General features: G+C 40.1%; 1 protein-coding gene across 1 annotated transcript; it reads left to right on the top strand.

Moving 5' to 3' along the window:
• The first annotated feature begins 484 nt into the window (after window positions 1-484).
• Window positions 485-27,344, top strand: GABRP (gamma-aminobutyric acid type A receptor subunit pi). Its single transcript, XM_063291307.1, has 9 exons — window positions 485-540; window positions 5,060-5,169; window positions 6,945-7,012; window positions 17,692-17,909; window positions 19,267-19,349; window positions 22,984-23,121; window positions 24,262-24,414; window positions 25,910-26,103; window positions 27,039-27,344. Exons 1-9 carry the CDS (start codon window positions 485-487, stop codon window positions 27,342-27,344), a joined length of 1,326 nt encoding a protein of 441 aa, XP_063147377.1.

Raw genomic sequence — 27,344 nt, 5'->3', positions numbered from 1 at the left:
TAATATGCTGGCACATAACAAGCTGATATAGTCCTAAAGGCATTAACTCTTCTGTATTTATTTACAGATAGAAATCCAAAATCTACAGAGGCAATATTTTAGTAAACCAAGCTGTATGAAATTAAGGGCAACTTTGGAGTTTTAAGAATGCTGCATCAGGCTGGTGGTGGGGAATATAGCCAATTGGCCATGTCTGTTGTTAGCAGGAGTGAAGGGGATCCTTCAGACATGCAAATTGGTATCATCCCAGGTAAGATTGTGATAAATGTGCTCCCAGAGTTTTGTGGAAGGAAGCAAGCAAATATATGTAACCCCCACCCCCCATTTTGAAAATATAAATTCTAGCTGTTGACTTTAAAAGGTGATGCAATGGCCTCTTTTGATACTGTAGGATTTTGCTGGAAAATTAAATTTAGCATTTCTCTGCTTTTCTTCACAGACTGATAACTGAAGCACTGCACCCAGCAGTGAATAATCTTCACAAATGTGCCGCAGTTATTATTTCTCCACCCCTGTGTGGCTCTTTCTTCTATGTCAAGGGTAAGTTGAAATATATATTCAACAGAAGAGCATATTTATTCAGTTTATTCAAATTTATTCAGTTTGCACTTTAATGCAAATCTTCCTAATCTTCAGTTCCTGAACATGAGACCTTTTGAAATTCACTTTATTCTAAATGTTGTGATTCAGTTCTCCAATCAAAACATGCATCTAAAATAAATGAATAGAGAAAAGTAGATATAAAAATTCATGGGACTGTGAAATTCACATACAGAAATATATTATATTAGGGAAATTGCTGCTAAAATGTGCACATTATGTCTGTACTACGAAAAATGAGCAGATTGATACAAAAGCAGGACAGGAGGTTAAGCCTGGAAAAATAAGACACTGTAAGAAACTACAATTGGCGTGTTTGTTCATCTTTGAGTACAGTTATGTACTTATGAGTACAGTCCATTTATGAAATAAAAGATCCGTGATGTCCAAAGCTGGAGTTTGGGAGAAATGACCGAGTATCAAATACATAATGCAAAAGTTCTCTGGGGCTGATACATGAGGAGTTTAAAATGTTTTAAGTCAGATTTCCAGATTATAGGTAAGGAGTCCAAAGCATTCCAGACTAAGAACAATAAGGAAAACTCTTTTTCCCCATGGGATAATTGTTTTATTAATAGGAAGATTACAAACTAGTAAATCCCGGCCCATACTGGCCCAAAGCAACTCTTTTTATCAGGGCAAGGGTACTGGCTCACCAGATGTTCCTCCCAGCAGCAGGACTTAAAATGAAGGATTTGGGGAACTATAATTCTACACGCACACACGCACACACACACACACACACTTTCTCTCTCTCTCTCTTTGGAATATTATATCTCCAAAGGATGGAAATGATCCATTTCTTTACCAACTTCCCAAGATACCAGTTTTTCAAAGAACTTGGGTGGTTTTTAAATTAAATCCTTGCTGAATATGAAATGTTTGATGACAGCTTGGAAAACAATGACTGTACATCTCAGCATGAGTTGAATATCAGGATGCTGGAAAAGCTGATGGCCACATACACACCCATCTCACTGTTCAGGTTCTGTCTCCCAGTTAACAGGCATGTAACTCTCTCTGGTCACTCTCTTTTTCACATGCACACTGACAGCCATCACTCAGGCAAACTCCAGGTATGCAGACAGAGGCTGCAACTCTATACAGTCACTTCTTTGTAGTATATCCCTCTGAATTTAGAGGAATATACTTCTGAGTAGGCAGCACAGGACTGCACAGTTTGAAACCGATGTCCATTTTCAGGCTGAAGTTCTATTCTTATTTACTTAGCAGTAAATTCCATGGAAGAATGAGCCTTCTTTCTCAGGAGATGTGCACTGAACTTCATTTTTAGTCTCTGATGTCTTGGAATATTAGTAAGGGCTTAGACAGAGATACATTAGTCATTCTTCCTGTGTGTTACAGTTTGCAAAAGACACAAGCAGCATATTTTTTTCTCCACATCCAAGGTTCAAGTTTCACACTACCATATCCAGATGACCACTAGATGGCAGGAAAGAGACACTAAAGTAATTCCAGGCTGCCACTTAGTGGTCATGCCCATCTTTGCAGCCCAAACTTAGCAAGAAGCGGAGACTTCATCTCACCTAAATGCACCACCACTCTATGGAAACTACAGACCTGTAATTGTGAAATGGAAACAACTATTTGTTTTCTAAGGTTGCTATCTAGCTACTATTTTACTGGCCTGACCAGAAAAAAAAGTGTATATAATTTCTTGCGGTTGTGATTTCCCTATTTTCTCTAAGATGCAAATGTCATCTTATATATATTGTTGACATGGTCTTCTGCACTTAGTCAAACGAATTTTGCTTCAAGTGATTTTTTTAAACCCCTCCTTTTCTTACTCCTGTTCACTAATAAGGGGCCTTTCCTAAGAAAACAATCTGGAGGAAGGCATAGTTCATTGGCAGTCCAGCTTCCAAGTTACACATATCTCAGCCATGCAAATTAAAAACTTTCAAAAGAAGCCTGAATATTTCCCAGTAAAAAAGAACTCAGAAATTCTGGTGATTCTGTAGCATTCAGTAGTCATGGAATATTGCCAAAACAGTTGTATGTACTTTTGGAAAACAAATGATCCCAACTCAATTCTGTGCTTCTTGAGTTGTGGGATTCATAGAGAGAGGAACGATTGGGACCGGGGCTCTGAAAGGATGCAGGATGCCCTTTGCTAGGGCTATATCTGAGTAGTCTTTCCCATTTGAAAACATGGGATGCATCTCGTTTCCATGCAAAAAGATTTGGACAGTTTGTTTGTCCAGTGTCCTTCTAGGATTGTGTTTGTTGGCAGTAAGAGTCCCCCCCCCCATTCCCAATGAAAATATTTTATCATTCATGATCAAAATGCTTCCACATGGGCTTTGTGCCTGTTTGCTTAGAGATTAAAAGTAAGACAGAAAGAGGCTGGTGGATTATACTAAGGATTGCAGTGGTTCGTTTTTGGGTTCAGATTTATTAAGAAATGGTTTCATGCTTGCTGTCCATTTGGACATATCGTAGGGTTTTTTTTTAATCTGATAACTGAATTCTAACAAGTACAGCCCTGAAAACTCTAGTAACTTGGACAATGGGAAGTCATTTGTCCCATCCTTTCAACTGTTCTCTCATTCCAGAGAAGGGTGCCAAGTGCTTGCCTGCTATTATAGTGGTTAAGGTACCAGGCTAGAAACTGTGAGTTCTAGTCCCACCTTAGGCATGAAGCCAGCTGGGTGACCTCAGGCCAGTCGCTCTCTCTCAGCCCTAGGAAGAAGGCGGCCATGGCAAACCACTTCCTAAAAACCTTACCAAGAAAACTGCAGGGGCTTGTGGAGGCAGTTGCCAGGAGTCAACCCTGACTTGAAGGCATAGATATAACTCCTACTGTATAGAAGTAGAGGGTCTCTCTGATTCTGGAGAACCTCTCCTACCCTACTCCTCCAGGCCCCCCCCCACCCCACACCATTTTCTACTCTCAAGACTCTTCATCTCATAAAGGGCAAGTATCCTTTGGGTACTAATACAAAGGATATATTTCAGTCCTATGCTGTCTAGGCTTTGCTCCAAAATCTCTTGTAGCAATTGGCAGAAGGCTTTGTGTTCCTGCAAGGATTATCCTTAAAAAAAAAATCCTTGTTCCTACTCCAATGCCATTACTACCCAAGACTTATACAGACAGAGAGGGCAGGTGAACAGAAGTTTATTATCCAAGAACTAGATGAGTATTTCAAAATCTGGTCAGAAAGCTGCCTCCTCCTCCTCCTCCTCCTCCTGTTGAAAATGACACCCTCAGATTTCCACCTGGGGGCTGTTTTTTGATGGCAGATGAGCATTGTCATGCATTCCCTGCCAAGCTCCATCAACAGGGAGGCATTCAACAGTAACTATTACTTGGTGGGGATAAGTAACTGATACCCTCATTAAGAGCTTTTGGAGCTCTTTGTTGTGTTGCATTGTCCGTTGACTTAGCCATTATTTTTACCCTGGTGCAACCAGAAAGGAAGCTGGGTTGGTTTCCTGTCAGCACTCTGACTAGTGCTAAACTGGAGGATCTCTGTTTGCTGTATGTTAATATTGTGAAAGTGGTAAACAATAGAAGTGGCCTATTTCAACCCAGCTCTGTGAAGGTCCCAAATTATTTCTCTTCTTGTTCCCCAGTGCAGAAACAATAGCTTGATGCACCAAGTTCAAAATAATTTAAGAACCCTTCAGTATTAATATTTTGTCTGCATTCTTCTCACCAAAGGACATTGAACCAAGCATTCCCTAGATTTTCATAAGTAATGATTCCAAGGAAGTGACATCTTGAAGCTCTACCCTAATTAATGCTATATTTGTTGTTGCTTTTTGCTCTGCTTATATAGCCATTGGTCCCACTTTTATTGCTCCTTCTGTTGCAGTTATACCTTCTACCCCCTGCCTTATTTATCTCCTTTTCAAGCAGTCCTATCTAATTAGAGATCATGTATTCTGATGAGTCAGTATAAATTATTGTTATTTAATCTGATTAGGTGGGCAATTCAAATCTGTCAGGATCAGTCGTTAAATACCTTTTCATCCTTCCCTGAAAATTGCTGAAAAAGGGAATGCTCTTTTGATTTCAATACACATTTTCACAAAGCAGCCTTTTTAGTCTCTGCAACATGCTTAAGGAATATTATTAAAATTTTGCATGGTCGATATATGACTGGTTTTGGTCATATACTGACTTGTTGATGTTGTTAAATAACTTCTTTTGTCAAGTTCATTCTATTTTGTCTTCAGCCATCACTAATTTGGTGATCAATTATTTTAATATTATCAAGTGCTAATTTAACATGTTGCACCCTTTTTTAGAGAACAACATAATGCTGCAGTTTCTATTTGGTACTTGATATGAGATGAAAAGCAAGAAGCAAGTCAAGTAAAATAATCTTTATTTGGTCAGTGACCAACACAAACAACTTCACAGGAGATAAGTTAAATATTCATTGCCACAGCTAAATCTATCTATCTATCTATATCTATATTTCCTTTTCAGAAAGTCTATTTTGTGTCAAAAAAGCACTGACTATCCAGTCACATCATCCCTCCCTGGATTTGGGAACCTCACTAAGGGATATAACAGATATCTCCGCCCAAATTTTGGTGGTATGTCATTCCTGTGATTTTTTAGAGTCATACAGAACAATCATTTGTCCTTGGAGGGAGGAATTGTTTTCCTAGTTTTCTATAGTAGAATAGGTTTAATTAAGACTTAATTAAGATCAAGGCTTAATTAATTAATTAGGAATTAATTAAGACTTAAGACTTTCAGGTGAAATTTGTTCCTAGCTAGACTATGAGACTTGCCCATTCCTGTGCCATATTGTTCATTTCAACAACTCTGTCTCGATTCTAATTTCAAGGTCAAGGAAGAACCTGGAAATTTTCTTAAAGTGAATGGTTCTATTGGCAAGAAGATTTTGATTCTGCAAATTGGATTGCATTCTAAATGCAAATTGGATTGCATTCTAAATGCTTACATCACCTCTCCACTAAAAAGTACTTTGAACTGATTGGCAACTGCAGTTTCTCCAGCCCTGGTGCTCTCAAAGTGTTTGGACATCAAGTGCCATAATTCCTAGCCCATGCAGCCGGATGGCACCAGGCTGGGGAAAGCTGGGCTAGGATGGGGAAGCATCAGGACTTTTGTTCAGCTGCATAGTATGGGCAGGTAGGGTGGAGTTCTTAGAACCATCTTCCATCATCCGGACACTTCTTCTTAATGTGCATATATAACCGGGTTATGCATTGTTTGGGTTCAGTGGTAAATGAAAACAAATGATGCCCATTTAGTCCAAGTTCTATTTGTCTCTAAATGGATACAGGATGAGGAATCAATAAATTTGACCAGAAGGCTTATTAGGTAACTCTCTTTACGTGTGGGAAGAATTTTATCCTTGCCTGACATTTAAAACAGGGCTCAATCCAGTCACCAATTCTCATTCCACTTCCCCAACTCTCATCTGTGAAGCCAGAAGCATATGTTTCTATTAAGTATAACATTCTGATATTTATTCATGGAAAGGCCATGTGGATGTAACCTTCCATGTTTCCAAATGCTCTGTGTACATATGAACACATCCATGCGTTAGGGACATATCCCTCTGGTGAATGTAAGGAGCCATATATTGACCTGCTGAGCTCCAGGGGATTGACACGGAAAGTGAAATCATGGATATGCTTCAGGCTAGCTAGGAATATCTACAGTATAGACTAGGCTGCTGCTGAGAGATTGGTACCACCTTGTTCTCAGCTGTACTGTTGGTCCATATAGTAGCCTACACAGAGTTTCAGACAGGAATCTTTCTCAGCCTACTCATAGATGTCAAATATTTTATTCTTGAGTTACAGTAGCAATTTGCAAACATATGGAGAAAAAGGTAGAAAAATGGGAGCCTTTTTTCACCAGGGAAAAAACAAATTTTGAGCCATTACATAGCTTTCTGTAAAAAGTCCCATATGAAATGATGCACCTATTTTGGTTTATAATTTCTGGCTGTTCATACCGAAAAGAGGACAAGCAGACAGATGCTCTAGTGATAGTGTTTACATTAAATTGGTTGCAGCAAAGGCTATATATAAGAGAGAAAGTTGGTGGGGGGGAAGAGATTTTAGTTCTACAAATACCATCATAGACTTTTCTATCTGCTGTTGCCTCAGCTTCCAGTCTTACTTGGCTAAATCCTCATCCATTTCATGTTCTGAGTTCATGCTCATCTCTTGGGTGCATCAAGCGAGCCTATCTTTCTTTTGTTGTTGTTGTTCCCTGAAATCAGTGGCTGTTATTGGAGACTTGTGAGAAAAATCTGCTGGGTTGTTACGCAGCAGAACAAGAAATATAATTTTGCTGTTGTAAATGAAACTTCCTTTTCATTTCCTAGGAAAACCTGTGACAATAGCAATGACCCTTGATGTTGCAAGTATTTCCAGCATTTCAGAAAGTGATATGGTAAGCAAATAATCCCTACTGCATACATAAGAAAATAGAGCAGCATAGTACAGTACTGCAGCTTTGAGAATACAAAGTCCCTTAGATTGCTAACACTTCGCAATCCACGTTGACCTAGAATTAAGTTCCAGTGTGTTTAGCGGATACTCACTCTCTAGTAAGTGTACTTAGCACTGCAGAAGTACAGCTTGAAAGTAATTTCATGGCTTTAATAATGTTATTTTAATCTCTCCTTTTAAAAAAAAAGTTATATAAGTGCTAGAGAGAGCATTTAAGTGAGCTGGATTTTGCTTCATATTCTGGATTTGAGGATCACACTTCATTCTATCATGAGGAACTTTTACCAACATCTTGGTGGAATTAGCATATATGCAGAGTTGACATTGGGCCTGTGATGTAATAGGTCAGGTAAAACAGTTGATTAAGATCTTTCAATTGTTTGCAAAACTGCTACTGATTAATTATGCATCAGATATTATTTTTAAAATTAGTTCCTTTCATAATACAGGAACAATGGGATATCGATGTTGCTTTAGGGCTCTAACTGCACCTTGGAGATGATTCCATAGCCATTCTTGAGGGACACATCTTCAGCTTCTGTCTCATCCCCAACGCACAGCTGAAGCCCCCAAACTTTCTCTTTAGCTGATTCAACGTTAAAGTGATGTCTTCTCTCTTCTCCTAGCACAAGCCTTGCCACATTCATGATTGTGTGTTTAGTGGTAACCATGGGGCTGATTATGCAAGGGTTGGCATCTTCTTGGCTCTACTGGGCTGTTGCAAGTTTTTCCCAGCCCTCTAATCCTGGTGATTTCCCTCCATGACTGTTGTAGTTTCAGCAGCAGGAGCAACAGGCACTGGGCACTCATCATGAAGCACAGGTTAGGCATTACATGGGTATCTTATTTACACAGAGAGATCAACCACGGGGTGGCAGGGGGCTGCGCCACCTGATCTGTGAGTGGGGGCTTCCTAAAAAGGCAAGTGGGGCAGAGAGTCCCACCTATTCCACAGATTCGTTTTTCATCCTCTCCCAGCCATCCCTCCTCCCACGACAGGAAGGGTGCTTGGGAAATGTTTTTCCCATCAGCAGGAAATCTACCAATCACTTTCCTTAACTGGTCTGATATTAAAGCTGTTAGGGTAGTACTGCTTGCCAGAAGGATAGAAATTGGCTGTCAGGACAGAGCAAAGATGTTTTATTGCTTTATTGCTGCCTCATGGACCAAAGGAGAACAACTTAAGATGTCCCCTTAGAAGAGGTATTCTACCTGCTTTCTTACCCTGGGGGGCAGGACTACTTCTATTTTTTTTTCTCTACAACATTTGTTTAGTTGCATACCAATTTGTGATATGCAATCAATCATGAAAACCACATGATCAATCCATGAAGAGTTATATCATTCAATGAGAACCCTGACTGAGACATGTCCTGCATGTCTGGCCTCAGCATTTAGGCTCAGGAAGGAAAGAGTTTTTTCCCAAGCCCGCTTCCTGGGAGTATCTTAGAGTTACCTTTGATCCTACCTGATCTTCCATGTTTGTTTATGATGATGCTGTTGTTAAAAGCTAATTTGTAGTTTTACCTTTATTTTATAGTTCATTTGTTTATGATTTACTTTTGGGGGTATGACATCCTGAGCAGTACCAAACAGTTATAAGAAACAAAATGGCCAACTCTTTCAGGTTTGAATGTTGGAGGTGATGGAGTTTTTAAATGTTAATAAAAGAACTCCACGCAGCTAACAGCAATCTTGCAGAGTAGAAGCGTGGACCAAAAATGGAATTTGCACATTAAGCTTAATTATGTTCAGAAAATAATTCAGTCTTCACACTGTAGTTAGATGAAGAAGAGGTAGCTTACTTTTATTCAGCAGATCTGGATACAGGTACTGTAGGTACATAGTAGAAAGGCACTTCATCACTGATTCCTGGACTTTCTATGTGGAGTAGAAAGTCTGTGTGCAAGTGAGGTGTTAGAGGACAAGGCCTGCATTATGCAGTCCTCCTGCCTGCATGTCTGCCCATGAGGTAAAGATGGAGACTGTGAATCTCCCAGACTCAAGGAGGAGGAGGAAGAGGAAATCAGGTGACCCATGTGACTTCCCACAAGCACAATAGAGACATGCCTAAGCCCTCTTACTATGCTTATGAGGCAATGCTGAGTTGACCCCTGATAATTCCAACAAGAGGTATCTTTTCAAAGTAAAACACTTTGGAGATGAGGCTGACACATAGATTGGAAGAATCCAGAGCCAATAGTCATGCTCTTAAAAAGCCCTACTTTTCAGCCTCCATCTAAACACAGTGCCAAATAGAAAGCTGTGATCTAATGAGGTTTTGAACATACAGGAAATGTTAGATAGCTTGATACAATCTTTCATGGAGCTAACTTTCCTAGTATTCCAAAGCTATTAATCAACAAATATTCTCTGCATCCACTAGTGGTTCTTATTGTATATCACGTGTATTGGCCAGGTCTCACACAGAACATTATAGAGATGTACTTTCTATCTAGATAAATAATTGAAGTATAAATGACCCAGGGGGTCTCACCTTCATTGCAGGGATTAATAATTCACTGCTTTGAAATGCATAATGGTACGTCATCTCAATCATTTAGGTGAACAAGTTTTCTCCCTCACAGCACGAGGATTAAATCTGAAAGGTAACAAAGATATATATGAAACTTCAGTGCATCTTCAGTTGTTAATGATTTCATGCTGAAAGCCTTTTGTTTATATATATGTATATGTATACACACATACATATAGGATGTGTGTGTGTGTGTATCTTATTGATATTTAAAAATTATAACTGAATTTTCTTCAAAACCATTAAAATTAGTAGCAGTTACAAGCTTATGTATAAATATTCATGACTATTAGCTAATAATTTACCATTTTATTATCTCCAACCCTATTTCCTTGAGCATCGGTTCTCCTCAGGGCTGTGTCCTGAGCCCATTGCTGTTCACCCTGGTGACCCACGACTGTTGTGCCAGGTTTACCACCAACACCGTTGTGATGTGTGCAGATGATACGGCAGTGGTGGGTCTTATCAGGGATGGCAGTGATTGGGCTTATAGGGAGGAGGTGAAGGGTTTGGTGGATCGGTGTCATATAAACAGCCTGGTTCTAAATGTTGAGAAAACCAAGGAGATCATCATCGATTTTAGAAAGAACCGGCCCAGCCACATGCCACTCTTTATTAACGACACAGCTGTGGAGTCAGTCAGTAGCATTAGGTTCCTAGGGGTGCAGATAACAAATAGTCTGACTTGGTCTCTTAATATTGCATCCTTGGTAAAACAGGCACAGCAACGTCTGCATTTTCTGCACCAGATGCGGAAGGCACATCTTCCATCTCCCATCCTCCTTACTTTCTATAGAGGCACCACAGAGAGTGTATTGACCAGCTGTATTTCCATCTGGCTTGGAGACTGCAGTGCCTCGGACAAGAAGTCTGTGCAGAGGGTGGTGAGGGCAGCAGAGAAGATAATTGGGATCTCACTGCCTCTCATTCAGGATGTAGCACATACATGCTGTCTGTCCAGAGCCCGAAATATTGTCAGTGACCCCTCCCACCCTCACTGTGGCTTGTTCTCCTTGTTACCATCTGGGAAAAGGTTCTGCTGCATCTGATGTAGAACAGCTAGACTAGGTAATAGTTTTGTCCCTGAACTATAATAGTTAGACTCCTGAACTCTTAATAATCCCCTCTTACTTCATGGTGGTATACATGCTGGGTGTAGGACCGCGATATTTATCAGGGATAATGATTAAGGGAGTGGAATGGGTAAAGAATATATATTATATATTATAGTAATTATTTTGTTTTGTGAGCCAATTGCAATGAAATTTCATTTTAATGTGCACTTTGGTGTACAGTAGAATGATAATAAAACTTTATCCTGTCCTGTCCTGTCCTGTCCTATCCTATCCTATTCTATCCTATCCTATCCTATCCTATCCTATCCTATCCTATCCTATCCTATCCTATCCTATCCTATTTCAGTATTATAATTTTATTCATGTTTTGTGGTTTGTTATTTATTCGTTTAGTTGCTTCCGACTCTTCGTGACTTCATGGACCAACCCACGCCAGAACTTCCTGTTGGTCGTCAACACCCCCAGCTCCCCCAGGGATGAGTCCGTCACCTCTAGAATATCATCCATCCACTTGCCCTTGGTCAGCCCCTCTTCCTTTTGCCTTCCACTCTCCCTAGCATCAGCATCTTCTCCAGGGTGTCCTGTCTTCTCGTTATGTGGCCAAAGTATTTCAGTTTTGCCTTGAATATCGTTCCCTCAAGTGAGCAGTCTGGCTTTATTTCCTGGAGGATGGACTGGTTTGATCTTCTTGCAGTCCAAGGCACTCTCAGAATTTTCCTCCAACACCACAGTTCAAAAGCATCGATCTTCCTTCTCTCAGCCTTCCTTATGGTCCAGCTCTCACAGCCATATGTTACTACGGGGAACACCATTGCTTTAACTATGCGGACCTTTGTTGTCAGTGTGATGTCTCTGCTCTTAACTATTTTATCAAGATTTGTCATTGCTCTTCTCCCAAGGATTAAGCGTCTTCTGATTTCCTGACTGCAGTCAGCATCTGCAGTAATCTTTGCACCTAGAAATACAAAGTCTTTCACTGCCTCTACGTTTTCTCCCTCTATTTGCCAGTTATCAATCAAGCTGGTTGCCATAATCTTGGTTTTTTTGAGGTTTAGCTGCAAGCCAGCTTTTGCACTTTCTTCTTTCACCTTCATCATAAGGCTCCTCAGTTCCTCTTCACTTTCAGCCATCAAAGTGGTATCATCTGCATATCTGAGATTGCTAATGTTTCTTCCAGAGATTTTAACTCCAGCCTTGGATTCCTCAAGGCCAGCATGTTGCATAATGTGTTCTGCGTACAAGTTGAATAGGTAGGGTGAGAGTATACAGCCCTGCCGTACTCCTTTCCCAATCTTAAACCAGTCCGTTGTTCCGTGGTCTGTTCTTACTGTTGCTACTTGGTCATTATACAGATTCTTCAGGAGGCAGACAAGATGACTTGGTATCCCCGTACCACTAAGAACTTGCCACAATTTGTTATGGTCCACACAGTCAAAGGCTTTAGAATAGTCAATAAAACAGAAATAGATGTTTTTCTGAAACTCCCTGGCTTTTTCCATTATCCAGCGGATATGGGCAATTTGGTCCCTAGTTCCTCTGCCTTTTCTAAACCCAGCTTGTACATCTGGCAATTCTTGCTCCATAAATTGCTGAAGTTTACCTTGCAGAATCTTGAGCATTACCTTACTGGCATGTGAAATGAGTGCCACTGTTCGATAGTTTGAACATTCTTTAGTGTTTCCCTTTTTTGGTATGGGGATATAAGTTGATTTTTTCCAATCTGATGGCCATTCTTGTGTTTTCCAAACTTGATGGCATATAGCATGCATTACCTTGACAGCATCATCTTGCAAGATTTTGAACAGTTCAGCTGGGATGCTGTTGTCTCCTGCTGCCTTGTTATTAGCAATGCTTCTTAAGGCCCATTCAACCTCACTCTTCAGGATGTCTGGCTCTAGCTCACTGACCACACCGTCAAAGCTATCCCCGATATTGTTATCCTTCCTATACAGGTCTTCTGTATATTCTTGCCACCTTTTCTTGATCTCTTCTTCTTCTGTTAGGTCCTTGCCATCTTTGTTTTTTGATCATACCCATTTTTGCCTGGAATTTACCTCCAATGTTTCTAATTTTCTGGAAGAGGTCTCTTGTCTTCTTCCACTTCCGTGCATTGCTTGTTTAAAAATAATTCCTTATCTCTTCTGGCCAAGCTCTGGAATTTTGCATTTAATTGGGCATATCTCCCCCTATCGGTGTTGCCTTTTGCTTTCCTTCTTTCTTGGGCTACTTCTAGTGTCTCAGCAGACAGCCATTTTGCCTTCTTGGTTTTCTCTTTCTTTGGGATGTATTTTGTTGCCGCCTCCTGAACAATGTTGCAAACTTCTGTCCAGCATTCTTCCGTCCCCTACCTACTAAGTCCAGTCCCTTAAATCTATTCTTCACCTCCACTGCATATTCCTTAGGAATATTAGTGAGCTCATATCTAGCTGATCTGTGGGCCTTCCCTAATCTCTTTCGTCTGATCCTAAATTGTGCAAGAAGAAGTTCGTGATCGGAACTACAGTCAGCTCCAGGTCTTGTTTTTACTGACTGTATAGATGTCCACCACCTTTGGCTGCAAAGGATGTAGTCAATCTAATTTTGGTGTTGTCCATCTGGGGAAGTCCATGTATAAAGCCGTCTCTTAGGTTGTTGGAAGAGAGTGTTTGTTATGCAGAGTGAGTTGTCCTGGCAAAATTCTATCAGCCTATGTCCTGCTTCATTTTGTTCTCCCAGGCCATGCTTACCTGTAATTCCAGGTGTCATTTGACTGCCCACCTTAGCATTCCAGTCTCCTGTGATGAAAATAACGTCTCTTTTAGGCGTGTTGTCCAGTAGGTGCTGCAGATCCTCATAGAACTGCTCTACTTCAGCTTCTTCAGCATCTGTGGTTGGGGCATATATTTGGATCACTGTGATGTTAGATGGCTTGCCCTGAATTCGAATTGAGATCATTCTATCGTTTTTTGGATTGTATCCGAGCACTGCTTTAGCCACTTTACTATTAATTATGAAGGCTATTCCATTTCTTTTGTGGTCCTCTTGTCCACAGTAGTAGATCTGGTGGTCATTTGATGTGAAGTGGCCCATTCCAGTCCATTTCAGTTCACTGACGCCCACAATGTCTATCTTTAATCTTGACATCTCACCAGTAACCACATCCAATTTGCCCTGGCTCATAGATCTTACATTCCAGGTTCCAATGGTGTGTTGATCCTTAGAACATCGGATTCGCCATTCACCACCAGCACTGTCGGCCGCTAGCCGTCCTTTCGGCTTTGAGCTAGCTGCGTCATCACATCTGGGGCTAGTTGAACTCATCCTCTGTTCCTCCCCAGTAGCATTTTGACCATCTTCTGACCTGGGGGTCTCATCTTCTGATGGTATACCGACATATCTCTGGTTGTACTGATCCATTTAGTTTTCACGGCAAGAATACTGGGGTGGGTTGCCATTACCTTCCCCAGGGATCACATTTAGTCTGACCTCTCTGTCATGACCTTCCTGTCTTGGGTGGCCCTTCACGGTTTAGCTCATGGCATCATTGAGGTGCTCAAGCTCCAGCACCACGACAAGGTAACGATCCTTTGCTGAACATGTTTTGTGGTACTTAATATTATACGAAATTTTGGTCTATGACCATAGATAAATATTTTCTTCCTATATATAAAATCTATAAAACAATTGTATGAAGAAGGTAAATATTAAAGGAAAAAACTAATCAAAGCTAAATGAAAACAAAAGAGACAAAAGAAAAACAAACAAGAACAGAAAAAGAATAATATATTCAAAAGAAACAAAAGGAGATTAACAAAAAAATACAATAATAAAAATACAAAACAATTCACATTTCAAACTGTCATAACTATTCTAGAGTTTTTAAGCCTTAATTCATACACATTAATTCATACCAATTAATGCATATAAATCATTACAATTTCATTTTCAAACAATAAATCAAGCCTAGATCATAAACCTGTAAAACAACCTACTGAATTCTTTCAGCCAGTATGAAGTAAATAAAGCATGATATTTGAATGCTTCATATTTGACTTGCCACATGATGACCTGAGAATGTAGACAGACAGGAGATTCACTCACAGCCTGAAAGGTAGGAATTTAAACCATTTTGGGTAGTTTTGTGAAGGTAGTTATGGCCTGGAACAGTCCATCTGAAACTCTTAGCCCACATCCAGCAAATCACTGCTGCCAATGTGAAAGTTTAGTCTGATTTGCCTGGAAAAATAAGGGAGCTGGTTGCAGTTATACTCTGAGAACAAGCCAATCAGATTGCTGCAATCCACCCTACCTAGGGCTGCCCTTGAAGATTCTTTGAAACTGCAGTTTATAACAAGCTGCTAACTGGTAGTAAGAACAGGAAATGCGTGTTGCCATTGTTCAAAGACTACACTGGCTTGGTGTGATTCTGTTTCCAGCCTCAGCCCAGAGTGCTGGCCTTGATCTTTGGAAGAGTCCTGTGCCTGACTGCCTAACTTGTATTTCTTACCTTTCCCCTTTCTCCCTTTGCAGAATTTCCTGGTGGAGTTTTTAAAGGTTAATGAAAGAACTCCAAGCAGCTAACAGCAATCTTGCAGAGTAGAAGCATGACCCAGAAAAAGAGAACTTGCACATTAAGCTTAATTATATTCAGAAATAAATCCAGTCTTCACACAGTAGTCAGATGAAGAGGAAAAAAAAGGTAGCTTACATTTATTCAGTGGATCTAGATACAAGTAGGTTCATAGTAGAAAGCACTTAATCATCACTGGTTCTTGGACTTTCTATGTGGAATAGAAAGTCTGTGTGGAAGCAAGATGGTAGTGGGAGGGGCTGCAAGCCTGCAGCCCTCCTGGTTGCATGTCTGTTCACGAGGTAATGGAGACTGTGAACCCCCCAGACTCAAGAAGAAGGAGGAAGAGGAAATCAGGTGACCCACATGACATCCCACAAGCACAATAGAGACACGCCTACCAGATAAACCCTCTTACTATGCTTGTGAGACAATGCTGAGTTGACCCCTGATAATTCCAACATTTTCCCCCTTGCAAAGACCCTAATCAGTTTCACCCTAAAGGCTTTCTTATGTTATTTGAAGTGACTCTGGGATTGCAGCCACCAGCATGCTAAGCAAACAGCTGGTGCCAAGGCATTCCTTTCAATGTGTATTCCCCCATTGTGTACTTGCTTACTTTCTTGTAATCTCCTCCTCTTCAATGAATGTAAATACAAACATTAATTCCCCCTTGCTAATTATCCCAGAACAGAGGAGAGGACTCCAAAGGGCGAGGAAGTGGGGGTAAAGGGCTATAAGATCTACCTTGTTTTCCCAGATTCCTGGTGAGTCAAGTTCCGGAACATGAACCTTCCCTGCCATTAGGGCTCACCCAGCTGTTTGGGGTTGTATCCTCCTGATGCTGAAAGTATTCAGGGGCAATTTCCTAATAAACCTTTTTTGAGATTTATCACCATCCTGGTGTCTCTCTTGGTGTTCTCCTTCTTTGCTATCTGCCCTGCAAATTCTAAATTAAGTGTCAACATGCAGATTAACAGAAACAGGAATTCTATGAGACTTGAAATTCAGCAAATTGCCAAGTCCCACATAAACCAAACCAAGCCTTATTTATTCAGCTACTCAGCCAGCAAATTTGTTCATATCCTTTCTCCATTTTTATGACATCAGGTCATTGTATTTTTCTTTGACACTTTCCTCTTGTATCTAAAACCATTGGAGACCTGCGGACTCGGGAGCAAATAAAAAAAATTGCTGAAAAAATGAAAGCATAGAGTAACTTATGAGTACATATGGCACTGACAGAGGTCAGCTTGGCACTGATTCATGCAACCCTACTTTGATCCCACCAAACAAGCTTCTGACAGCAGCTTAACCTCAATCAGGGGAGCTTCAACTTCCCTTCTATTGGTCCAGGTGACCTTTCAAGTATCTGAGACCTCAGGCACTAATGGTTTACAGCTTAAAGGAACTCTTTGAATTGAGCTCAGGAACAAGCTGGAAACCAATGCAGTGGATGGGGAAATGTAATGGTATTTGGGAAAGACCTTGAAAGATGGGGCAAAGAGATACTGCCTAGGGAATGATCAGATAAAAGGGGGAGGAGCCCACAGTTACTTAATGGGTGGAGCAAGAGGTTCAGAAGGGACCCTTCCTAGCTTCTTGGACTGTAAAGGAGATGGCGGGAGATTTGTTTTTTCAGACTTGCATGATTCTGTTAACTACAGTAAAATAGAAATAGCTCATCTGGTCATGTTTCCTGTCTGGTCTACCTGGGAAGGCTGACAGGAAAGGACATTCCTAAATCTCCTCCATTCTGCAAGCTGTTCCAGTGGGCCCTGTTACTGAGAGAAGCCCTTTCAGTGAGAGCAGATGACTACTGTAGGTCCTTTCCCTTGTGTAGAAGCTCCCTCTCTCTTCATTTTGGGGCAAAAAAAGAAGCTTGCTGGTGCTGAAGGGTCATTGGTTAACCATTTTATCAATTTAACTTTCTCTTGGATTTTATAATGATGTTTTTTCTATCCCTAATAGTGAACAGGCTTGGAAATCTCCAGAATTTAAACGTGGAGGATGAATATTTGTGAATTATTATTATTATTCATTAAATTTATATACCACCCAGCTCCCAGTGACTCTTAACTAGATAATTAATTAAGTTATAAAATCTCCTTTTCACTGGAATTTTTTAAACAGAGGCTGGATAGTTATCTATCAGGGATGGTGCAGTGAATCCTACAGTGTGCAGGGGGTTGGACTTAGTGACTTCTTAGGTCCCTTTCAGCTTTATGATTCTATGAACAGAAAATAAGATACAATATTGAACAATTTGAGAACTACATGGATGAGCCTGTGTGCCTATCAATAGTACCTTTTAAGGGAAGGACCAAAATTTGCTAAGTGTATATTTAATTCTGGAGAAAATGGTTAAAACATCACTTGTTGAAAGACCTTTACTGAGAAATTTAATTTAATTTACAAAAATCACAGTCCTGATTCTCATGATCTGCCATCCTTCCTAGGACTACACTGCAACAATATATTTGCGACAACGCTGGACTGATCCCCGTCTGGTTTTTCAGGGCAACCGAAGTTTTACTCTGGACGCCCGGCTGGTGAAATACCTGTGGGTACCTGACACATATATTGTGGAGTCCAAAAGGTCTTTCTTACATGAAGTTACAGTAGAGAATCGGCTTATACGGTTGTTCTCCAACGGGACAGTCTTATACGCTTTGCGGTAGGTCTTGCTTGCCTTCTGACACACCAATTCTATATGGAACTGCATGAGGGTCACTAAACTGATGCTCAGTCCAGGCAAGATGAAGATACAGTTGGAGAATGGGTGGGCTGGCTGTAAAAATGTGGTTCATCTAAGTTTGAAAGGGGTTGCACTTCTAAAGGATCATGTTTGCAGTACCATCTTTGATATTAGAGCTATAAATGTTCTCTTTTGATTGGAGTGCCTTGCAGCAGCTTAGGCTGGCATGTTAACTATGGCCCTGCCTGGAAAGAGATAGCCTGATTTCCATGCCCTTGCATCTTCTCATCTAGATTACTGCCGTCTATACAATATGGGACTTCTTTTGAAAAAAGTCTGGCAATGTCAATGTATACAAAGCACGACAGCTAGGGTATTGACTAGGTACAGGATCGTATTATTTTAGTTTTAGCTTATCTCCCCTGGTTTCCAATTTGTTTTTGGGCACAAGTCAAAATGCCGATGCTAGCCTATGAAGTCTTTCATACCTTGAAACCTTTTTCTCTGTTTATTCCCACCTGACTCTCAGATCATCACTGGAGGTCCTCCTCTGAGTGCCAGCCCCTGACTTTGTATGGCAATTGGCTACTCATCCTAGAAAGGGAAACCCATAAAGACCCTCCTAGCGCTAGTTCTCTTTATTCTCCCAGATTGTGTGTTCTGGAAGGGAAGTGCCTTCCCTTCCAGAACACACAGTTGCACTTCCAAGCAATTCACATCTCATTTTATATTCCCAAAGAGGCGCTAAACTGGCTTTCCTCGATCTGATAGTCTCCAAATGTGTTGGGTATGCAATTTCCAGAGTTTCAATCCCAACAAATCTGGAGGATGCCAGGTTGAAAAAGTCCAGGATAAATGATGTTTAGTCCGTGGAACAAACACAACCCAAGAAAATATTACAGTATGCATTGGAATCCTAGTTTTATATAGAGGAACTGAGCTTTTGAGAAAGGAGGCTTTATCTCTATTCAAAATCCAGCAAGTTGAGCTACAGCTGCTACAGTTTATCTTTCAATTTAAGTCTTTCTGCTGCCCTGCTGTTATTTTGACATATTTATTATTTTTTATATTTATATCTCAACAACTGGGTTTACAGAAACTCCTCAAAACGGTTCTTGTCAAATGGAGTAATATCTTGGGCCCTCTTATTTCAGTAAGTGAAAATGTCTAGATGCACACTTAAGAAACAAACCATTGAAGGAAAGCTTAACTTGCAGTGCCAATAAGCATTAACAATTGCTTATTCTTCAAAGCAGAAACATTGCTGTCTGTGGACTGCTATGAACAATACAGATGCCTTATAATGAATACCTATGTGGTTTTTCTCCTTTTGCAGAATCACTACCACTGTTGCTTGTAACATGGATCTGTCCAAATATCCACTGGATACACAGACATGTAAGCTGCAGATGGAAAGCTGTAAGTATCTCATTCTAGAGGAAAGTGAACATTTTTTCCCCTCCTGACTGGCCTGAGTTGGTTAATTCATGATTAGATGACCAATGTGAACATCTCATTTGTATTTTTGACTGTAAAGGTTTCCACTTGTCCTTTTAATTATGGAACTCTTTCAAGATTCTTTCACTTTGTTCTAATATTACAGAAAAATGTGGGAAGAGCAGTGCTGAATTCAACTAGATGGTCCCATATCTAGTCTTTATATTGATCTCTGTGCATTCAACATTCATGAATGGCCTGCTCCTGCGCAGGTACCATTGGAACACTCTAGAGCTGGGCTGTGGTTTGGGGGAATCTAGAGGGTTCCCTCTCTCTGCAGATGCCTAGAGGATTTATAATTCATTATCTCAGTTCTTTTAACTACTATTGAGTAAGCATCTGGAAACAGTGTCGCTTTCTTTAATGCAAGTTTTATTGTAGCTGAGCACTACATTTGTTGACATCTACCTAAAAATAAGTTCATCTGGGGTGTGTGCCTGTTTTGTTCTTCATCGTTCCATATTTTTCATCTTCTTACAGCCTTGAAGGCCTCACATTTCAGAAGATGTGCTGAATGCAGCAATAAACTTCCATCCTCAGAGTGACGTTTCTTGACCTTTCCTGTTGGATGAGGACTTTTACTGTCACTGTAAAAAAGTTTTACAAAACATGGCCGTGCAACAGTTCTCCCCTGTTCAGAGCTACTATTAGGGGAGCAATTTCTCTGGAATTGCCACCACAGCAGTTTGAGGAGCATTGACTGATGCTGAAAATCAAAGAGCCTTCTGCTTCCATAATGCTGGTTTGGAAGGTGTCTTCCATTTCAGCCAAATAATCCTCATGTTGTCAGTATTAATGCAACACTCATGACCCATTGCCAGGATCTGCAATTGGAACTAAACAGCATGCAAGGAAGAAAGCAAATGTCCTAAGGAATTAGAGCACAATGAAGGAAAGTCTGTCATTCCACATAAAACGCAGCCAGCAATTGTTAAGGCAAAGGAAGATGGGGCAGGTCAGCAGCCACCATCCTTGGAGGGGCTCCAGACAACCATATCTTTTTATCAATTTGCCTCTTCCTCTGGCATAAAGATTGGACAGTAATTTGAACCTGTGATGTCAGTGATGGACTGGGACATTTCTGTGACTCAGGAGAGATACAGGATACATATATTGCTCGTAAATCCATTTAAAACAGATTTCACTTCCTTTGGGGTCAAATTGAGGGGTACCAACTGGACAGCAAGAGTAGAATATCGTGCAGAGAGGCAGCGGGCAGCCTCATGCCTGGCTTGATACTTCTGGCTCTTGGCAGTCTTTAATTATTGGACCGACCAATTCTTGTGACATGCCAGCTTTTTTCTCATGGCACATGTGTGTTCCTCAGATGTAAGAATTTTCAATTTAAGGAGTCATGGCTGTTGCTGCTTGGAAACACATAGGAAGCCTGAAAATCTTGAGGACTTTCCTCTTTGTTCTTCCATGTAACAAGTTCAACGATGTCTTAAATCTCATTATATGAAGGCCAATTTTTAGTTGCCAGCTACTAGAGTGAAGTTCCAATGGAAGTCACTATTATTTTCACATTAAAATCCTATTAGTTTGCATGATTAACTTTATTTACAATGGAGGAAACTAACATAGTAATGATTAATTTTCTTTTTAACTATGTCTCTGGTTTAGCTTTAAAAAGAGATGGGCATAGAAGAGAGAGAAAATAATTGGTTCCCATATCAAACTTCCATGTAATATTCTTCTTAAACTATATGCACATTGCCAACAAGAGAAGCCAGTACGATAAATGTCTAGAATTAATGCAGTTTAAATATATGCTAGATGAACAATCTCTAGATGAAAAACACGTCATTTATTATATGGTTTCCCTAAGTAACTGCAGTGATCATTATTATGAGGTAGGCAGAAATTTGAAAAAAGAGATTTGGATAAATTGTACTGGGAGAATAAGCACCTCCTGTAGTATTAAAGGTAGTATTAGACACTTGATTTAATCATTTTTGTTTAGGGTAAAACAGAGTTTCTCACTGTTTGATATCCATCAGGTTTTTTTTATGACAATACTGTCATTTTTATTGAATGACATCTTTAAATAAATCACCAAGAAACTAAAATATTGGCTTGTTCATTGCACTTTGATTTTAGGAGAGCTGTGTACCTCTTAGATTTTGCAATAATCTATCTATGAAGTGTGGGGAGAGAGAGACTTCTCCCAATTTCTGAATTGGTTCGATCATTGCATCCTAAACCTTTATATATTTTGCTATAGAAATAGCCATTTTAGATTGATAGGGAGTCTCATCCAAAGTATTTCCCCACATTATTAAGAGGGCAAAAGCAAGAGTGTGAAATGACCTCCAAATCTCTGTCATGCTTGGAACAAAGGTGACCAAGTCTATAACAATTTTGTGGGTGCTCTGTATTTTCAAGACGGACTCCTGAGGGTTGCAAGAAAAAAAGAAGGAAGAGTAATTCATATGACTAAGACAACTGGCAGTTCCTTGCTTCCCTTGTTCTTCTAGTCTAATTTTCACAGGCAGCAGCTCAGCCGAGCGATTCCTTAGGGGTGCATTTCTGTATCAGCTGAAAATGAGAACTGATCAACTTTCTGTTTGTTTGCTCTGAAGCAGCAAGGGTTGAAGGAGCTGTTGAAGGTGTAATGCTAAAGGAGGCAAGGGAAATACAGGAATCATCCTGCAAGAGACTGGCAATCAGGGAAAACTCTAGGTGGATACCCTACAGTCCATCATAATTTAAAACCATTGAATCAAGGAAAGAGATAGAAGCGATAGAGGAACACGACAACTCATGGAGCCAATCAACTAGGAGGTTTAAGGAGGAGTTATTCCATGATTCAGAAGGAATGCATGAAATCTGTCTGCATTTTGTGTTTTCCGTTTTTCTATGATGTTGTGAAGAATTTTTGCTTTGAGGAATTGTGTGTATATATCTGAAAGTAACTTCTTCTCTAAATGCACATATTGTTGTTGCTACATCACAGGTCTTAAATGCATAATTAGCTTCATTATTCCCCCCTCACAATGGAAAATCAGTCAGAATTAATTAGCATGAGTTGGGTTTGTGATCATTAACTGCACTGATGGAATGCTGAGTGCCAGTCCATCAAGATAAAGGCAGTATCCAAAAATAGGAGCTGCCGAGGTGGGCTGGAGGAGGTGGGCTTCCTGTCTCCCAGCTCTTCTGAATCCAGTTTAAAATGCACCTAAGTTTGTTGGGTCCTTCATGTTCTGTGAGATTGTTTCTCTCCCTGCAGACCTTTCATCAACAGGCTAGATACCATCATCAGTGCGGTGCACTGGTACTGAAACATCTGCCAGAAGAGAAACAACCTCACAGAACATCAAGAACCCAACAACTCAACCTTGAGCCACATATGTTCTCCACTATGGTACCTAATAATCTGGGAAATTACAACTGACATCAGGATATGAGCACAGGCATGCTTACATGTTTGCAAGAGTAAGGCTCTCATAGAATTGCTAATTAGCCTTTGCTCTTCTTTGCTGATAGCTGGGATGACCTTCACTGGTGTTCAGATCCTTGCTCAATGACCTTTTCTTCTTTGTAATGTTATCTCTAGGGGGATATGATGAAAATGATGTACATTTCATGTGGCTGAGGGGAAATGATTCTGTCCATGGCCTTGAGAATCTGCGACTCTCCCAGTACACAGTGGAACATTTTTACACCCTTGAAACCAGGTCACATCAAGAAACAGGTAACAAATCAGCAGTGGAGGTAAAGGCAGTGTGGAGTGCAAGGTTTATCTGTTCAGGTCTAATTATGCTGTGACATAATTAGGGGATGTTGTGACACTGAGAACTAGTTGATGGCACATACTGTCACATCCCATGATCTTGCTTCATAGTTCACCAGATCTCTGCCCAGCCCTGAGTTGTCCACTTCTCACACTGGATCTTTTCTATAACAGCCACTTGGGCACCCAGCACGCCAAAAATCCAGAATTGATATTTGCATATGGCCCAGCTGATTCAATGCAGAGATCCTTCTGTGATAGGGTAATCCTGGCTTGGTTGCTTTGGTTTGAGTCTAATATCTAATGCTATATCACCTCTTGTAGAGGGACTCTTCTGCTTGAAGCTATGTGATTCAGAGGTTAATATTAATTAAACACAGCATGCAGAAGGGCTCTACTCTGGGCATCCTATTTCAGTGAGCTCCTGGTTGGCTTGTGACTTGTCTGCTTTTCTTGCTTTATGTGCCATGCTGAAAACAGCAGTGATAATAATGCTAATAAACCTTCTAATCTTAAGGCTAATACCACATTTTAGGAGATGTAGGCAATACAAGTCTTCTGTTCTACCCCAGTCACTTGGCTGTTATGATGGCAGCTATTAAGGTATTTCAGGAAGACAACTAGTTGGCCATCATGGACATTTCAATCTGACAGCCAAGAGTTCCTCCTGAGGGAAAAGGGGAGATTTGTAGAATGGTCTTCAAAACCCCTCCTCTTATTTTACTGATCAGTTACAAGAAGAAAACCAGTGCTGGCAAAGCTAAGGAATATAAAATAGTTCTGCTCCCTGTTTCTGCAAGATACCCCATCAAGATCAAATGCTCAGCCTTTACATCAGGTTTTCTCAACCTTAGCAACTTCAAGATGTGTAGACTTCCAGAATTCCCCAGCCAGCAAGGCTGGCTGGGGAATTCTGGGAGTGGAAGTCCCCACATCTTGAAGTTGCTAAGGTTGAGAAAACCTGCTTTATACTATACCTGATACTATTACCAAATCACAAGGACATTTGGGGTAATGTAGTGCCTAGTGGGAAGTAGCACACCATCTCCTTCTCTGAAAAAACCAGAAAGGAAGTTATATTTTTTTTCTTTCTTGGACCAGGCATTTATCCAAGATTGGTACTGCAATTTGAGCTCAAGAGAAATATCCTTTATTTTATTCTGGAGACTTATGTGCCAAGCACTCTGCTTGTCATTTTGTCTTGGGTTTCTTTCTGGATCACCCTGGATTCAGTTCCTGCAAGAACATGTATTGGTGAGTCATTTCATGAAAAAGAGGTCTTGTTTTATGGATGCAGAGATGAGGGGTGGACCAGGGAAGCTTTTGCTTAGATAAAAACACAGATCGTGTTAAATGTAAGAACTAAATGTAAGAACTAAAATATTATGCTACCAAAATGTCTAGAGCTAAATGAATAATCACCACTATTTGATGTCTGAGGAGTTTCAATTTACCCAAATTTTAGATGGGAAGTTGTGGATGCATTGCTTGACTTTGTATCTGGAATGTAAAATGATAGATTTTGTATGATTTGTACTGGTTGGCATCACCTTATGATTTTGATTTTGGCAAGGTTTATATGTGGAATCTCATAAGCTATCCAACATTATTATAGGGTATCTAAAAAAAGCAGTATTGAATAAAAAATACCAAATGAAAATTTTAAAACATCATTGTATGTCAACCTTAAAGCAACATCAAATATGGGATATTATATATTTATATTTCACATTGTCTTCTGAGGGTTCAAGTGCTTTGGAAATTCATTATCAGATATTTCTCAAGCGGAAGATTAGTAATAGTAGGTAAACTCACAGAAAACTTCAAATTTCACAGAAGATCATCACTACACTACTCTTCACCATTAACATCCTCTGTAATACAAGGAAAATTATGTTCTAGGATATCCTTTTCCTTCATATAGGAAAGAATAAGGTTCAATAGTGCCCCTTGCACATGCTATACTTATTCCAGATCCCCTTGCATTACACTTGAAAACAAGTTGAATGTTCCCTGAAGGTTGGATAGTACTAAGGTCTGATTGAAGATGATAGATAGATAGATAGATAGATAGATAGATAGATAGATAGATAGATAGATATAGAATAAATAATAGGTAGGTAGGTAGGTAGGTAGAACTGTTTACGGACTGTTTGTCTACGGACAAACGCCGGCTCTTCGGCTTTGAAACGGAGATGAGCACCGCCCCCTAGAGTCGGACATGACTGGACTTAATGTCAAGGGAAACCTTTACCTTTACCTAGGTAGGTAGGTAGATGATAGATATTTCATTTCTTGAAAATATCACAATTTGAATGGGGATTTTAATCCATCCTTACTTCCACAGTGTAGACGCTATGGGGAAAATCTGTTTGGTTATTGGAGTATGGCTGTTTTGCAGAACTGTAGGACAGCCAACCCCTTCTTCCAAATGCAGGTCATCCCTGCTTTTTCCCTTTTTTTTCCTCATGAGCTTTCATCCATTTGAGGAAAAAATGGGAGACATGCTTTCTGCTGTCACCTCAACGAAAGCTTTCAGGGTTTAACAATGTGGTCCTGTAGGTAAGTACTCAAAAAACAAAACCAGAAAGCTCACATATCAGAAACTGCCAGGCAATTATGATTACCCATGGCGTGTCACAAAAAGGTATCAATGGAAGAGCCATCTGCTGTGTCAAATTTCAGACAAAACTCAAAAGTTTTTTCTGTGTTCTTTTTTGTTAAAAAAAAATCCTATTATACTTTCCAGGTGTAACCACAGTTCTGTCAATGACAACTTTGATGATGGGGTCCCGAAAGTCAATAACAAATGCCAGTGGTTTCATAAAAGCCATTGACGTTTACCTGGGCATCTGCTTCAGCTTTATATTTGGTGCTTTGGTGGAATATGCAGTAGCGCATTATATCACATCACAGATACGTGCAGCTAATGAGACCCAGAAGGTAAACCAAAGATACCACTGTTCAGTCAGATTGTATAGTAAACAAGCATTTTCAATGGATGGATGGATGGGTAGACAGCTAGATGGATAGATGGATAAATAATTAAATGTGGATTTGTTCCCTGTGAGAGATATAACAGTAAAAAATTGGAGGTCAGAAAGGCTGCATTCAGAATGAGATAACATTAGACAGTGGATTTGCGAAGTTTGCTAAAAAAAAAAAAAAGCCAAGATGTCCTTTTCTCCAAACCCAGAAACAGTTCTTGAAGAAACAAGCCAGGCTAGAAGAAAGAAGATGAATCCTCTCTTTAGTTCAGCTTGTGACCTCACCTTTGGGGCCTGGAGGTGAGGTGGACTTCATTGCCCTTCCCTCCACCCATACAAGTTGAGTAGACTAGCAGCTGGATCTTACTCCAAAGATTTGAATGGATCGTTCTCTTGCTCTGCCCATGAGGACAGCAGGCTTGGTTAGAGCATATGGTGGAGCCCCATGGACTATCAAGCTCAATAGAGTAGCCAAGGCAATATTGCTCTTCTCCCCTTCTCACTGCCTGGTTCCAGAGTCTAGCAGAGTTAGCTAGAGGATCATGGCATATTTTTGTGAGTAACAATTAAAAGAAAAACTGCTTGTGGTAGTGAGAGAGCATTAGTTTTATTCAGGTACTGAGGTTCCGCAAATAATGGTTATATTTAGACTATGTTAAATTAATGCCTAGACAAGTTATAAATTTTTTTGGTCCTTCTGGCCCTAGTACTGGTGAATCAGAATTTGGCTTTTGCTAAGACTTCCATTGTTTGTTAAAATCTCAAAGTGAGGCTGTGTTATCAATAGTCATACCAAATATCTGTTCCTTACAACTGCATTCTTTTGTATTTTGAATTTACTAAGTCACAATATGCCTCTGTCATCTAACTGTTAACTTTTGCCTATTCTAGAATGCTGCAAAAGATGCCACCAGAGAAACTGAAGATAAAACCACCACCAATATCCTCAATACTTCAGTCACTGCCAGCTTCAATCAAAAAATAAACTTTGCCTCTATTGATAATGCCTTTTGCAGCAACTTAACCTTGAGCCCAAAGGATAAAATTCAGTACATCTTGAAGAACAAAGTGCAGAAAATCTTCAGCTATTTCACAATTCAAAATCCAAGCAAAATTGATTGCTATTCAAAATGGTTATTTCCTTTTTTTTTCGTATTAGTCAATCTGTTCTACTGGGGCTATTACTTGATTTTCTAG

This window comes from Candoia aspera, chromosome 1, assembly GCF_035149785.1.
Source record: "Candoia aspera isolate rCanAsp1 chromosome 1, rCanAsp1.hap2, whole genome shotgun sequence".
Taxonomy (NCBI): Eukaryota; Metazoa; Chordata; class Lepidosauria; order Squamata; family Boidae; genus Candoia; species Candoia aspera.
The sequence above is the reverse complement of the archived record's forward strand: the minus strand, read 5'-3'. Positions and strand labels throughout refer to the sequence as shown.

Coding starts and splice junctions, on each gene's coding strand:
- GABRP (XM_063291307.1), top strand. CDS start 485: ATGTGCCGCAGTTATTATTTCTCCACCCCTGTGTGGCTCTTTCTTCTA. Junction 7,013..17,691: donor GCATTTCAGAAAGTGATATG/GTAAGCAAATAA, acceptor CATCCTTCCTAG/GACTACACTGCAACAATATA. Junction 24,415..25,909: donor TCCTGCAAGAACATGTATTG/GTGAGTCATTTC, acceptor TATACTTTCCAG/GTGTAACCACAGTTCTGTCA.